Raw genomic sequence first — 15,968 nt, 5'->3', positions numbered from 1 at the left:
TGTCAGGAGTAATGGGCCAGAACTCCAGCAAACTATAGTGAGAAGGCTGTGGAAGGAGGCCCAAAACATTTGATCCAAGTCATACGGTTCAAATTCTGAGGAAATGTATGTAGACCTCTGCTTTTGAAGACAATGCCATATATATCTCAGCAATCTGAAATCCATCGTTCAGATTATTATTCTTAAATGGAAAGTGTTTAAAACACTTGCCAATCTTCCCAGGAGTGCATAATCCCATGTTCACAAAAATATCATACCATGCGATGTGTGCAGAGCAAATGCAGGAAACCCAAAAGTTCAATCACAAGACTACACAGGTCTCAGCCAAACATGCCAAGATCACGATAAAAATACTGATTTATTGTTCTCACAAGGGAAAGTTTGTCTTCAGGCGGTAGTGGTACATACAGCTGCTAACAGGTCCCATGATAAACAGTGGAATATGTAACACATACAATATGGCTGAATAATTTAGGTTTGTAGAGCAGAATTTGGATGAACACATAAACTTAAGACACAATGTCTACAGATCAGATGCTACCAAACTAAAGGGGTTGGTAAAAGTCAGATATCAGAGACTTCTCTATGACTTTGATGCCAGAAAATCAGTGAAACTGCAGCCAGAGAAGTTGAGAGAAGTCAAAAATGTGGTTCAACTGGTGTTTTTTTTTTACCAATAGAATTGAAATTGGGTGCTGCTGACTGAATGCTGGTTCTTTAATTTAATCAGAGATAATTGATCCAAAGCAGTGTTTCTCAATCTTTTTTGGACCAAACTTCTACTTTTATGAGATTTTGATTCTTTTGCAAGTGGGAAAAAATAATTATTCCATAAGAGAATAATTATACCTGCAGTATATCTTTATAAGAGATATACTGCAGCTTTAGACATAGACAGACAAATGTTTTTATCATTTAACTGTACATTTATAAAGCACACATAATGTTGGAGTATTACTTTCTTTTCCCTTCTGTTAAGTATTATAATATTCTAAATATGGTCCAAAACAATATCAAAATTCGGTCATGCGATTCTGATAGAAACTTCTGCCATCACTCTGCTGAACCGCCTCCTTAAGGTCAACTCCTGTTTGTTTGAACGGAAAGCAACTCCACAAGATGAAATCTGATACTGGAAACAAAATGTCAGACCAGCTACATTTTAAACCAATCCGCGGGCAGTTTTTCTAATGTTTACCGACACGGACCAATCAGTACCAATTCTCTCATCAGTCACTTCCGTGTTATTGACCAACCAGTGCATTAGGTAGGCAGGACTTTCCGCTCTAGCTTGCCTGTGATTGGCTCGCTCAACACCTCCTTCCTGTATGGTTTAAGGATCTATTGCTCCACCTAACGGGAAGCAGCGACGGCTGTTTAATCTTTCTGTGGCAGAAAAGGCGAAGGGCTACTCGAGAGGGGGAAAAAACCATTACTTCGGTAAGTCAGTGCCAGCTTTTGAGTGGTTCGACAGATAATTGATGTCTTTTCCAAGCTCTAAGCGCTATATATGCACACTCGGGTTCCCGAGTGACGGGGCTTCTCCACTGTCATGAGACTGAAGCAGGAGGAGGGACGGATAGAGCATCCTGATGTTTGCGGATGGAGGCCTTCGTTTCCTAGTCATTACAGATAACACCTAGTTCCTTCTTCGCTGCATACTATATTGCTTTTATGAAAATGTATGCGAATTATAGCCATTCTGGCTCCTTTCGCGCATATCCGCCCCGAACTCGATAGCTTTTGCCGCATGTTTAATGAATGAATCCGGTGTCATATTCCCCAGGCAGCAGAAGCGTGTCATGTGAGGAGAGGAGGGCTTTTCTCCTCGCGATGAAAAAAAAATGATCTCCTCTTATATTCTTTCGAGAAGTTTATTTTACTTTAGAAACTCTGAAAGTCCTATATTATTGGCACGCTCATGGTTTTATTTAATATTTAAAGCCACACGCCAGATTTTTCAGTAAAATCAGTCCAGCTCACTTTATAATTATTCAACCATGCAAAATGTCAGATGTTTCTCTGTTCGTCATTGTTAGTCTTCTGTCCTATGTAGTCCTTTTTAAATAACGATAAAAACAATTCCTAAGACAAATACCTCTGGTGACACAAGGAAGCTTATAGTTCATTCAAAAGTTCAGAGCAAAGGATGCATCTGCATACGGCAGCTAAAAACAACAATGACTGCTAATCTGTTGGTTATTTTTTGGGTTAATGACTTGACAGCAAAAGATGCTTAATATGATTAAAAAACAAAAAAACAAATCAAAACAGAATTAGAGCCAGGTGAAGCTAAACCTGCCACCTGAGGAGTTTGGGGTAGAAAAGATTTACAGACAAATCAGCGTTTGCATCTTCAATGCAAAATTTATAGAATAACTGTTATTAATAACACTTATTAATAATAATAATAAAAATTTCTTTATTTTATCACTTTTAGAGTCTTGCAACAAAATTTCGGTCAATATGGACATTTTAAAGGTACAGTTGAAAGACAAAGTCTGTCTATATCAAAAATGTAAATATACAGTTTTGGCTTTATTGCTTCTATTACTTCTATTAGGGGCAATTGTGGAATGTGACTCTAGTGTAAAGTGCTTTGTGTGGTCAAAATGACTGGAAAAGCGCTATATAAGTTCAATCCATTTACCATTTTACTGTGATACTTTCAGTAAATTACTATTTTTAGAGTTTGCACACTCCGATTAACTATTAATCAATTACTAAATTAGTTGACGATTATTTTTGACAATTTGATTAATCACAGTAATTAGATTAATGACGATAATTTGATTAGTCGTTCCGGCCCCACTCTTGTTCAGACACGTTTCTCGCTCAAATACAACAGAAAGGCTTTCAGAGTCCATGTGGAAGCCAGTAAAAAGTCACGCTGTTTACTCATGCTAGTTGGATTCTTTTTGACACCGTTAACCCAGATACTCACATCACGGACGTTTTGATTTAAAAACCTTCTGAATGCCCTGCTCAAACTTCGTTTCCCCTGCCGCACGAAAAGAGCGCTTTCTCGATCGTCGAAGCCAACCCCCGTCTTCCTTCTTGCCTCCTTTTCCTCGTCCTTCAGCCTCTCCAGCCAAGATGATCCACAGCCTGTTCCTGATTAACGCGTCCGGCGACATCTTCCTGGAGAAGCACTGGAAGAGCGTGGTGAGCCGCTCCGTGTGCGACTACTTCTTCGAGGCGCAGGAGCGCGCCACCGAGCCGGAGAACGTCCCGCCGGTGATCCCCACGCCGCACCACTACCTGATCAGCGTGCTGCGCCACCGCATCTACTTCGTGGCCGTCATCCAGAGCGAGGTGCCGCCGCTCTTCGTCATCGAGTTCCTCCACAGAGTCGTCGACACGTTTCAGGTCAGGGGTCGCTCTCCGTTGCTTTTCTCCCTCTTTACGTCGGCTTCTTTCATGCCGACTCACCTCCCGGCTTCCTCTCCTCGCCTCCAGGATTATTTCGGCGTGTGCACCGAGGCGGCCATCAAGGACAACGTGGTGGTGGTGTACGAACTTCTGGAGGAGATGCTGGACAACGGGTTCCCCCTGGCAACGGAGTCCAACATCCTCAAAGAGCTCATTAAGCCTCCCACCATCCTCCGCACCATGGTCAACACCATCACAGGTCCTGCAGCACGTCTTGGCACATTTCACAGTTAAAATACACAAAGGGATGAGAGAGTTTCATGGTTTTGCACCACAAAAAAAAACAAAATCTTACCAAGTAATTTTTGTCTTCTTTCTAGTGTAAATGTCTTTGTACAGTTGGATTAAGGCAAATTAACGTACAAGTGACTTTTCAGCTAGATATAGGAGCTTGTTTTAAGTCAATAGTTCCTTAATAGTGACAAAGTTCTAGTTCAGATTAGATTATTTCACACATAACAAGCCACATTTTTCCTCTACTGCTTACAAGTTGTATTTATGAGTAATTCTGAAGGCCTGTCTTTGGTTCTCAGCTCCCTTTTAATGTATTTTCAGCCACTAACTGACTATTACTTCATTATTTGATTATCATTGTTTTTATTCGCGTTTTTCCAGGCAGCACCAACGTCGGTGAGCAGCTCCCCACCGGCCAGCTGTCCGTGGTGCCGTGGCGACGCACCGGGGTCAAGTACACCAACAACGAGGCCTATTTCGATGTGGTGGAGGAGATCGACGCCATCATCGATAAGTCAGGTAAAGCCGTGGAGAGTTAAAATAAAAACCACACACACAAAAAAAACCCCCAAAAGCTTCAGTCAGGCTGCGTCTTTCGACAGGTTCCACCATCACAGCGGAGATCCAGGGAGTTATCGACGCCTGCGTGAAGCTGACGGGCATGCCCGACCTGACGCTCTCCTTCATGGTGTGTTTAGTCCTTAAGAAAAAAAGAAAAAAAATATATAAAGAAACTAAATCTATTCGTAGAAATGGAAAGTAAAAGACTCCCGTTTCCCGTCGTCCTTTCCCAGAATCCCCGGCTGCTGGATGACGTCAGCTTCCATCCGTGCGTTCGGTTCAAGCGCTGGGAAGCCGAGCGGATCCTCTCCTTCATCCCGCCCGACGGAAACTTCCGGCTGCTCTCCTACCACGTCAGCTCGCAGAAGTCCGTGTTTCAGTCGCAATATTCTTTCTTTTTTTTTACGCCATATTCTAGGAACACCTTTCTGTTTTGTTTGTTTTACATTTGTTTGCAATAAAATCACAAATTCAGTGCATTCTATTAGGATTTTATGAAGCAGGAAAAGCAGACGGGAAAAGCAAATAATATATTTAATGATATTTTCGACAAGACAAATCTAAAAGGTGTGTGGATGAATTTTCATCCAGCACCACCTTAATCAATACTTGAAAAAATCTTCTGTTTCACCATGATAGCAGCTTTTTCTCCTTTTGTTTTGAACTGAACATCAATTCTCAATTGATGTTTATGCAGCCCTTTTTTTTCTGATTTTGATTTGTAAAAAAAAAAAAAAAGTATTCCCTACTTTTATTTTGGTCTGTGTCATCAAACACCAGAAAGACACGTTTCGGTTTTGCTCAGTAGTTTTCTTCTCTGTTTGGCTTCAGAAAGATATTCCGTGGGTTTACCTCTTGTCCTTCCTGTTCCTCCTCAGCCTGGTGGCCATCCCCGTTTACGTCAAACACAACATCACCTTTCGGGAGGGCAGCTCCCAGGGCCGCTTCGACCTGACCCTGGGCCCCAAGCAGACCATGGGGAAAGCCGTGGAGTCGGTCCTGGTCAGCAGCCAGCTGCCGCGGGGCGTCCTCAACGCCAACCTCAACCCCTCCCAAGGAACGTACACCTTCGACCCCGTCACAAAGGTACTGACAGACCCAACTGTCCCAATGTGTGTGTTTTGTGTTTGTTTTTTTTTATTATTCTGGATTTTCACTTCATAGTCATGGAATATTGTAAATAAATGGATATTACAATATATTTGCTCAACACTCTTTTTTTTCCTTTTCCATTTTTTCTTTTTTTTTCTATCCATTTTTCTTGCCATGGAAGTTGTTGTCGTGGGATGTTGGGAAGATCAACCCGCAGAAGCTGCCCAGTCTTAAAGGCACCATGAACCTGCAAGCTGGAGCCTCTAAACCCGACGAGAACCCCACCATCAACATCCAGTTCAAGATCCAACAGATGGCTATCTCAGGTACACACACACACACACACACACACACACACACACACACATACTACAACTCCAATCACCATCAAGCAGTTCTCAGCTGACAACCGCCTGATTTGATTTTTTTATTTCTTTCACTAATGTTACGCCATGTCCACTAGGGGGTGCCAAATGCTCTAAATACGCCCACTTGACACTATAATACAGATGTTCCAACTGCATGGATGGAATTGGTAACATATGACACCCTCCTTGGTAAATATGTGAACAAAGTAATTTTTTTTTTTAACAGCAAAGTTAAACTTACCAATTTAGAAATTATTTTATTTTAGAATTTAATATTTTTGAGCTCATAGTTCCTTTAACTCTACAACTCTACTCATTTGGCCCTGCATTTAGGGATTCACCAATCCACTTTTTTGACTTCCAATATCGAGATCTGAGGTTTAATATTTGGCCAAAACCAATCCGATACATACAGTACAGACCAAAAGTTTGGACACACCTTGTAATTGAATTCAATTACAAGGTGTGTCCAAACTTTTGGACTTTTGGGCACAAAAGTCCAACAACTTTTGGTCTGTACTGTAAAAACAGTGCTGAATTCGCTAAAAATAAAATGTATCTTTTTTTTAAACAGGCACATATTTACTAAATAACGCTGCAGCAGTACAGCACACTTGAGTGCACCACAACCTTCACAATCTTGGTGAAACGTGGAAACACAACACAACTTCAATTTGTTCAGCCAGTGCAATTAGGAGTAAAATAAATAAACCGACAAGAATTAAGTTGACTATCTAGGTCAAATTTGTAACAAATGAACAGCAACAAACCTTCTTTGAAATGGTTCAGAAAGTCCAATTAGGAATTCTAAATATGACGTAATATAATGTAAAACACAAAGCATAGAATTAGACTGAACAGATCAGATCTGCCGTTATTGATCGGATACATTACCACCAATACCCAATCTAGTTTTTTTTCAATATTGGGGCCCATACAGATATTAATGTTGGATTAGTGCGTCTCTAGTTATTTCATATGGTATCCAATGAATCATATTCATCCAATTCGTCTTTTCTCATTTCTTTGCATTTTATTTGTTCCCCCCACTGGTTAAAATGTTCTCAGATCAAAGGATAACTTCACACTTTTTCTTCTTTTTTTTTGTAAAATAATTTATTTTAAACCTTCTTATGACATTTTTAATGTTAAAGTTTTAGTGCTAATTAAAACATGCTAATCTGGGGATTTATCTGAAAAGTACTTTAGAAGTATTTCAAACGTGGCTCACATGATTTATTGTTTTTAATGTCAAAAGTACAAGCGTACAGTTGTGTGAACTGGTAACATACTGGTAACCGCCTGCATTTAACCCGGTTTGTGTCCCCGCACAGGGCTGAAGGTGAACCGGCTGGACATGTACGGGGAGAAGTATAAACCCTTCAAAGGCATCAAGTACATGACCAAGGCCGGAAAGTTCCAGGTGCGAACATAAAGACTGCTGGTCCAAACCACTAGGAGGTCGTCCAGGGAGGGGGAGGGGGGGTGAAAGGGGGAGCCTGGGGTTCCTGCTGAGGTTGGGGAGGGGGGCTCCTTGTAGCAGTAAGGAGGAAACCCGTCCACACACTGCTGCTTTGAAAAAAACTCCTTCAGTCATCATGTCTTCAAAGTGTCCTCACAACTTTTTTACCCTTCTGTTGTTTTATTGAACCTTGTTTTGTTCTTTTTCTCTGATTGGTAACTTTAGATTTGTTTTTTGTTTTTTTGTCTTGAACACTGGAGCGACCAAAGCTGTTTGATTGTTTATCATGGAAAATCTCCATTTTTTCCTTCAGTTTTATTTCACTGCACAATGTTGAGGAATGAGAATTTACACGTTCAAGAACTGAATGTTTTCCTATTGTCATATTTCCTCGCTGCCAGGAAAGCTGCGTAACGTGTTTGCTGAGATACAATTGGTAATGTTGCCACAGCAACTGAGCTGTTAGACATATTTGCATAGGGAGGTGATTGTTTTATGCCTCTGCATCCTCGCTCTGCTCTACTTCGTCCTGGCATGCTGATCGATTGCTAACCGGTCAAAAATAATACATTTCTGTAATACAATGAGTACCTCCAAGGAAATGTTGTTGGTTTGCATTTTGTGTTTACAGTATCTTTTTTTTTTTTTTTGTCTGTTGAAAATACAGCCTCCAATGGAGTGTTGTGATGGTGGAATAAAAGAAATAAAAAGTGTTAAAGCTGAACGATTACACTAACAGACCTTTTTGCCTCTCTATTTTATGATTTATGTCATCCTATTGTTTAGTGAGGAGTTTCCTTGTAGTTTCTATCTGGGCTGGCACAAGCATAATAACCATGGCAACACATTTTAGCAAATAGAAGATGAAGACGCTGGACAGGTTGTGTATTTCAACATGAGATATAATCTCACAACCGAGCAAGTGTTGACAGTGGACAATTGCTCGGACTGAGCCGTTGACCTGCAGCGCATAAAATCATGTTGTGATGTCTTCCTAAAGGAAGAGCAGGAGCTTCTTAAAGGGACAGAGACCTGATTTTCCAGCCATTCATTTTTCTTTTTTAAACCCATATTTGATGTTTATTAGCTGATCTTGCTGTGAAATGACACTATGTGTCTGGAAAACACACAATACGGCCCCTTTATGTAGACGTCCCTAGAAATTCCAATCAAATCAAAACAGAAAAGTAGGAATTGAACTGATTTGTCCACATCTGCATAACACCATCTAAAGTATAATTAGTTGGCAGTGACAACAGTCTTTAGATGTTGTCGAACCTGAGATCTTGCTGACTCAGAAGCTGCGCTGTCTCAACCCTTACGCCCCCTCCCCTGACCACAGCCAGTCATTACACGTCTGCTGAGGCTTCAGATCTGAAAGATCCACATTCGTCTCGTCACGGTGCAACGACGTCTGGTTTGAAACCCACTCATGACATCACAGTTCACTTTGTTCATACCCCGTCATTTCCCCAGTGAGAAAACCGCAGCTCACTTTGCTATCTAGAACTCTTGAAAATCAATTTTAGATCATCCGCTGGAGACTCCACCACTTCCCATCTCTCACCGGGCCACTCGGACCCTGATCAACTCGTCCTGTGACGTCAGCCCTCCCCCAATTTGCTCCGGCTGGACTCCACTCCACAATTTCCTCGAGACTTTAACCCCTTCCAAAAGATCCTGCTTTTTCTCTCACTCTCTTGACCACAACATCGACCAGTCAGGAGCCTAAAGGCAGAGTTATGTCATATAGGGTGGAACTTTATCCTTCTTGTTTTTAGCCCCCTCGTGAGTAAGTTTTTTTGTTGTTGTTGTTGTTTGTTGTTTAAAAAAGCAACTATTCATTGAGAGAAGGCATTCACGAAACTCTTAACTTGAGGCGGAATATATAAATATTTTGAGGTAAGTTTGGTAATTGTATTTTAAATGTACAATTTGGGGTCACCCTATTTATTTGTCATGTTAGCATGAATAGCAACGATTAACATTTGTAAGTAGCATGGAATAGATTACTAATAATATTGATATAAACCCTCATATAAAAACGGAGTGTGATTTATAATTGTGAAAGCTTCAGCGTTTTGACACAGTAACCGAACCTCTGCTGCAGCGTAAAGCGAGTTGATGTAAATCCCACTGTGTGTTGACGGTGAAAGTGCGATTTCTGTCACCTGAAGTAATGAGCCGCGTGCCCTCACTCACAGCTCTGACTGGGCTTTGTGTATCCGCGCGCAGATAACAAGCGGTATCCTAATGTAAAATCTGAGGGCGGAGTTAGTCTTTATCTTACTGCTTTGATCTGTACTGGTTGCCCCGGACCCCCTGCAGGGATCTCTGTGGGAAAGCACGTGGACCTACTGTAATCATAACAGCAGCGGCGGGGAGCTCATTACTGAAGTGACTGAGGTGGCGTCGCGCGCTCATTACTGACTTTTCCACGCGCTCGCAGATGAGACCACGTGCTCAGTGATTTACTGGTTGTTGTTAAATGCCCCGACCCGTTGAGTCAGCGTTTATCTGGTAGCGTAGTTGCAACATGCTGGCCCAGATAACAGTTTTGCGTAAAATTGGTCGAATGACAATGTTGCAAGGGGGGTTAATGTTATTGTATGTAGGAGATAACTTAAGATGTGGCGTCGTTATAATAAAGGTCGACGACCTTAATGGACAAGAAGACGCAGGTAAAATTTTATGGCTTTATCTTGACACTCAAACTTTCAAGTAATAGTGCTAAAACGGTTGACATGAGTTTATCAGCGGTATTTGTAATTTAATTTTAAGCTAGCTGCATTAGCTTTGAAAAGTGACACTCACACAAATTACTTCATTTTGAGATTTTAGTTCTCACCCAGTATTTACACATACGGCCTCTATGCCCCATTTTCAGGTTAGTCCGTACTCATATGGGTACAATTAACATTTACAAAAAGTAAATGATGGCTACAGCAAAAAACGAGTGTTTTGGGGTTACATAATGACCCAAAGTTATATGCCTAATGTAGCACAGTAATAGGTAAATAATATGATTCCTAGGGCTCCAACATATCCTACACTATTTGATTCCTATCCTACACCTGCATAAGCTGCGCACCAGACATAGACTCTTTAATGAACCAAAGTGGAACAAGAAGGTCAGTGTAAACCCAGACCAATTTAGTTCCAATCCAACCGAAGCAAGAATAATTTGGAGCCCGCATACATATGTTGGCTGGGCATTCTGAAATACATGAGCAAAACAAAAATTGTGGTGGTGATTGATGAATCAATGAATTCATTTCTTTGAAAAGTAAAGTATTCAATGAAACATCCCTCATCTGTGTAGTACAAATATTATGATAGCTATGTTGATTTAGGACTATATTTTGGAAGCGGCTTCCAAATATGTAGAAATTTTCCTCATTCATTAAGTTCTTATTTCATGTACAGCTTCTATGATTGTACAGGTTGTCAAGCACATAATAAAGAATGCCCTACATGTTAGAGAACCCCTCTGTTCACCTCTTTGTCAACTGGTACCCTTGTTTCATATTCATACAATGCTGTTTCTTCCCATGTGTTTTTTATCCGTGAACTACCCGTTCTATAGCTATGTAGCTACTTAAAGCATCACGTGTTCACTTGTCTTTGTAGTTAAATATTTTTAAACAATGACAGAGATAGATTTCCATTTACAGTGGACACCTGGTACTCACAAGGTCAAGAGACAACAAACTTGAGCATGCAAAGTAGCATAGCACCTAGCTATTTCAGCTTTCCAAGCTGCATTTCCTTTAGAATATTTGAAGAAGTTCTGTGAAAAATCCACGCCTAGGCTAATTTTCCATTAATAATTTGTAGTTTCGTTCCACTTAAAAATCCACAAATCCAAAACATTGAATATTTTTTTTACAGTCAATATATTCCATTTACTAGTTGACGTGGTCAGAATAATGGTTACTACTTTGAATCACTGGTTGTCAAAGCTTGAATATCAAAAGTGGTAAGGGGGCAAAATGACTCACACACAGTGAATAAAGTCATGTGATGCGAACCAGTGAAAACATACATAGGGACGTTAGTTGGTTAAATCAAAATCCAATGAGACTTTGCTCATTTTCAGTTAAGATTAAATCTTTTATCACTACACAGCATCGATTGAACCCCTTAAGTTAAATCAGGTGTAAAACTTGCTACGTATCACAATCAGTTAAAGCAAAATGTACACATGAAACACTTTAGCAGAGTGGAACTGTTTGAAAAAAGGGAAGTTTGAAGTTCCTGCTTCTACCTGTTAACAAAAAAGCTGGGTTAGTTCCACAGAGAAACCAGTGAGAGACGTGCATTTAGCGGATTACTCTGCAGCACACGATGGAGACAAGTTAGATGAGGAAAGAACAAACTGCTGTCTAAAGCCTGCAGATAGTCAGACATATGAGAAAAGGGAAATGCAGTTAGTTATTACTCATTTGGTCAATCATTTAATTGTTGTAGCTCTGGCAGTGATGGCAATGAAGCCACAGATAATGTCTATGAAAAATAAAATTCTTTAAATCATACAAGACTTGTATTCACCAAAACCTTAGTATTATAAGTTACCCATGGTGTTCCACAGTGCAACATTAAAATTATTCCAAAACTTTAACAATCAAGGAAATCTGGCTCCACTGCAAGCATTGAACCCAGGCTTAAGAAATAAAACACTAGGTTTTCTTTACACAATTCACTTTACTGACGCTTGACTGGAGTGCGCGACCTCCAAACAAAGGAGTCCTCTCCTGGCATTAGCCTGTCGTCCCCCTCCGTCATTCAGGGACACATATCCACCCTGTCCATGTGCGCTCTGCTAGGAAAACACATCTTCTCAAACCGTTCACGTAGCGCTGCGTGGCTAAGAGCCAACTCGATTCAAAGCCCCGACAGCTGGTTTTTAAAACCAGACGATGTCCAGACAGGAGTCACGAGGGTTTGTTTGTATGCGGTTAAAACTAGAACTCCTAAGACAAATAAAGTGCAGGCGAAAAGACTGGGATCCGTAGAGGTTTTTTTTTTTTTTTTTTATCCTAACATCTTGTGATGGAAAAAATGGAACAAGCTACCACTTTGTGGTTAATTTAAGTAGTAAATGCCTTACTGTTGTGTTTCTCTTTTTGGTCTCTGCACACGTCCAGACAGTACCCAGGCTGGGGAGACAATGCCTTGAAGCTCCAGCAGTGTGCCCAACAACGTTGTTGCTTGCCAGAACTTCCTTCAAAGCAAAGCGATGGTATCCAGACTCAGAGTTAGCGCTCAGATCAGCCGGGGCCACCCTGGCGACTGGGAACAGCGCGACGCTTTGATGTCGTTCTGGAAGGAGACATGAACACTGAGCCGATTCTTCTGGTAGCATCCCATACATTTAGGAGGACTGCGACTTTCTCCAGTTTCCTTTGATTACCTAGACCTCCATCTTTCCTTTTTTTTCATTGTTAGGGTCGACATTTTGAAGTTGTTGCAGTCAAATCCTGAAGCTCCATTTAGGATTTTATACAGTTTGGATTTTAAATTCAGCTTTTTTTTAAATACACTGAACTGTTTGTTTTAATCCATGTGTTTTAGTCTCTGTTGTTTTTAGCACTATTAAACAGTCAAGTCACCATGCCCAGGCCCCGGGCAGGACCAGGCCCTGAGCTCTCTGTGGACGCAGAGGAAGCTCTCTTTTTGCAAAGAAAATGTTTCAAAAAGACATCCCCTTTGAGCAAATACATCGAGGCCGAACACCAGCAAGCGGGACTCTTCTCCCTGTCTCCGTTGGCGGCCGTCACTGCCGACCTCCAGAAGAAGAGGAGGAAGAAATGCGGCGCCTGCGCTCCCTGTCTTCGCAAAGAGAACTGCGGTACCTGCGCCAACTGTCTGAACCGCAAGACGGGCAAGCAGATCTGCAAGGAGCGCAAATGTGAGCAGCTGAAGAAGAGACGGAGCGAAGGCGACGCGAACGAGGTACGATCTCTGATCTGATCTTTCTAGCTGCCTGTACGGATGTTGTGTTAACGTTGGAGTTAAAAAACAAAACAAAACAAAACTCCAAAAAACAAATGATCTCATTTAATATTCGTCGAATTAACCGACTAGTACGTTCTCAACTTTGAGCTGGAGGCCTTGAAACGTTTTCGTGCCACGCCTAGGGTTCTGTTTCTGGGGACATAAAATGACTGGAGAGAACATCTTGTCCACTTGGAATGGATAGATCCATTACACACTGTTCCAGGCATCCAGCACATCTTTTCAGGGATGTTCATTTTAGACCAACAAATGTCAGCTGGTGTTCCCACCGGCGAGTCAGGACCTGCTTCTTCTCAGGCTGGCTCTGCAGAGACTGAGCCAAAGCTGCGAAGGTGCAAGTGCAAACGTCCTCCCATATGTGACAAAACCTGGCAGTCGGACCAAAAGTCGCCTCCTACAACTGAACGTTTTCTACTTGCAAAATATAGTGGTTCTCCCCCCCTCCCCCCCCGTCTTTGTGGCAGACATACAGAACCAGCTTCTGCTGCCATTTAATGGTGCCAGAGCAGATGGAAGTCGTAGTCCTGCCAACGCAAATACACACGCACAATTTACACAGCAGAACACTGTGTGCATTGCTAAAATGGCTTGAAATGTTTTTTTATTTTTTTATTTAATCAATTAGAAGTTTGCACAGCAGATTAATGAATAATATAATTTGTCCAATTTGGGAAATGCTTTGAATGTTTGAGTCTTTTTATTTATTTATTTTCTTTTGATGGTAGACTGAGGGAACGGCGTTTGGATGGCTGAGGCTGTTAGGGTTACCGAACAGCAACGGCGGAGAATTCCTGCCGTTGCCTGCACTTTGTCCTTTGACCTCTGCAGCTTCCACTGAGGGTGGGGGTTAACCTTAGGCCGTTTTGTGAGAGTGTGTGCGTGTGTAATGTGTGTGTTTTAGAGCGGTGTAAAGAAAGAGGGAGAGAGCGCAGTTTCCTAAAGTGTTTCTCTTGTGCTTTAATGGACGTGCGCATGTGTGTGTGTGCATGGGCGTGTGTGTTTGGATGTGCAGCAGCATCTTAAGCACCGGGGGATGGAGGATAGCAGGAAAATGTAAAATAGACTATAAAAGCATGTCCAGAGGAGTAAACACATACTGCACACAGAGCACAGGCTGATAAACAGCAAAACAAGCATGTTTTGTTTATTCAACTTATAAAATATTGTCATGGCTCTTGTAAAATATTGTAGGCTCTTGTAGAAGAGCCTACAATGTAATGAGTGCGATCTGAAAACAGTATCTAAACTTTTGGTTCCCAAAGAAAAAAGTTTTGTGTTGGAAGACTGAAATCCAACTGGAACAGATGAAAGTTTCTCACCCAGCTTCATCTCAAAATTCAGCATGGCTGCTGTGCCTTTAAATCATGATGATTCTTTACGTATTCACAAGGACATCATCTACTAGTGCACATGTATCTTTAGTATATGACTTGTTTTGCTATTAGCTTGAATATCCAGTGGTAATATTCTTGGTCACCAGGTATGATGACCAGTATTCTGATGGTTTCTGACTTTACAACATTGGTTAGTCGGGTTCCTTTGGTTCATTGTTCTTCCATTTTGAGTAGTATTTGTTTGAAACAAAGATCATTGTGCCTAATCATCGTGTTTTGCCTCTTTTACCTTTGTGTTGTTGCTAATCTACTTTGTATTTGCTATGTAAATAGATGACACCAAAAGATTCTTAGAGTATCACTAAACTTAACAAAAGTAACACATTTTGACAACCACAGGACTAAACCTTCATGATGTAAAGAAAACTTTACTCTTTTTCAGGTACTGAAAATGACAGCCATAAGAGGGACACTAGCATGTGTAGAGGCACAAATGCATCAAGTTACTTTTTAGGGAACCTATTTAATACTCACCCAAACAGAGTGCATGCTGAAGCAGAAATGGGAAAATGGTGTTTCTCTGTTTTCTGTCATTGCTCTTCCAGTTTGGCTGGTCTTGTGTGGGTAGAGGCTTCAGAAGTGGCAGCAAGGTCTGTAACTGACTGACTGGTAAGGCGGCGGTGTCTCAACAGTTTAGTATCATAATTTTGATGACACATGTTTAATTATTTATTTTTTGAGAAGTTTAAGATTAGAGAACCTTTTCCCTTATTTTCAGTCAAACCAACTAAGTCTTAACAGGGTATTGTTTCAGCGTTGTATTGTCTTGATTGTTGTAGAGGTCCAAGAATATTCTGTAAAACCCTCCACTGAGTCGTTCTTGTATTTCTTGCATGTTTTTCCAATCAGTTATTTGAGCTTTTTGATTGAAAGGGATTAATATTCACACATGCAGTGCAGTATTTGATGGAACATTAGATCAGTTGTTGTTGTTGTTACTAAACGATAAAAAGATTCCAAAAGAAATTACACCCTTCCAAAGTTTTATGTATAAATCCATGTTACGAAATAAACACTACATTTTGTCATGCCATTATTTAATAGACAAAGCCAATTCACTGAACCCCAAGTATTTCCTGGGGTTAGGGACCACAACCTCCCACAAATAGTTAGAATATAAGATTACTTGAGATACCTCAGAAAAAATGCTTACAGCTGCCTATTTTAATTGTTCTAACAGCTAATATATATCAATATGCACTGCTAGTAATGCATTAATCTGCCTGGTGGAAGCCATCTTAGCAGCCGATAGCTATGGTCTTCCTGATCTCTGCTCTTGGGAGTACAACTAATCAACTCCAACAATAATAAATGGTGCTCCTGGTTTGGCTTCTTTGCAAGCCACAGTCAAGTTGCAGCTCAGTATTTCAGCCTCCCAACCTGCATAAAAAAAAAATTTGATATGAA

General features: G+C 41.0%; 2 protein-coding genes across 3 annotated transcripts in view; both read left to right on the top strand.

Moving 5' to 3' along the window:
• The first annotated feature begins 1,319 nt into the window (after positions 1-1,319).
• On the top strand, positions 1,320-7,873 carry ap3m2 (adaptor related protein complex 3 subunit mu 2). Of its 2 annotated transcripts, none has more exons than XM_044112749.1 (9): positions 1,320-1,440; positions 3,083-3,369; positions 3,460-3,631; positions 4,048-4,185; positions 4,269-4,354; positions 4,461-4,594; positions 5,106-5,313; positions 5,501-5,645; positions 7,022-7,873. In XM_044112749.1, the coding sequence occupies exons 2-9, from the start codon at positions 3,097-3,099 to the stop codon at positions 7,120-7,122; spliced, it is 1,257 nt and encodes a 418-aa protein (XP_043968684.1). In that variant the 5' UTR covers positions 1,320-1,440; positions 3,083-3,096; the 3' UTR covers positions 7,123-7,873. The 2 variants fall into 2 exon arrangements, with proteins under 2 accessions (XP_043968684.1, XP_043968686.1); XM_044112751.1 differs by having other exon boundaries at positions 1,333-1,440; positions 3,092-3,369.
• Positions 7,874-12,730: 4,857 nt separating this feature from the next.
• tet3 (tet methylcytosine dioxygenase 3) overlaps positions 12,731-15,968 on the top strand; it is a 49,300-nt gene continuing 46,062 nt past the window's right edge. The window contains exon 1 of the mRNA XM_044112744.1: positions 12,731-13,104. Within this exon, the coding sequence (XP_043968679.1) occupies positions 12,763-13,104 (342 nt within the window). The 5' untranslated portion in view covers positions 12,731-12,762. The remainder of the gene's footprint in view (positions 13,105-15,968) is intronic.

Source organism: Gambusia affinis, linkage group LG03, assembly GCF_019740435.1.
Source record: "Gambusia affinis linkage group LG03, SWU_Gaff_1.0, whole genome shotgun sequence".
Taxonomy (NCBI): domain Eukaryota; kingdom Metazoa; phylum Chordata; class Actinopteri; order Cyprinodontiformes; family Poeciliidae; genus Gambusia; species Gambusia affinis.
The sequence above is the reverse complement of the archived record's forward strand: the minus strand, read 5'-3'. Positions and strand labels throughout refer to the sequence as shown.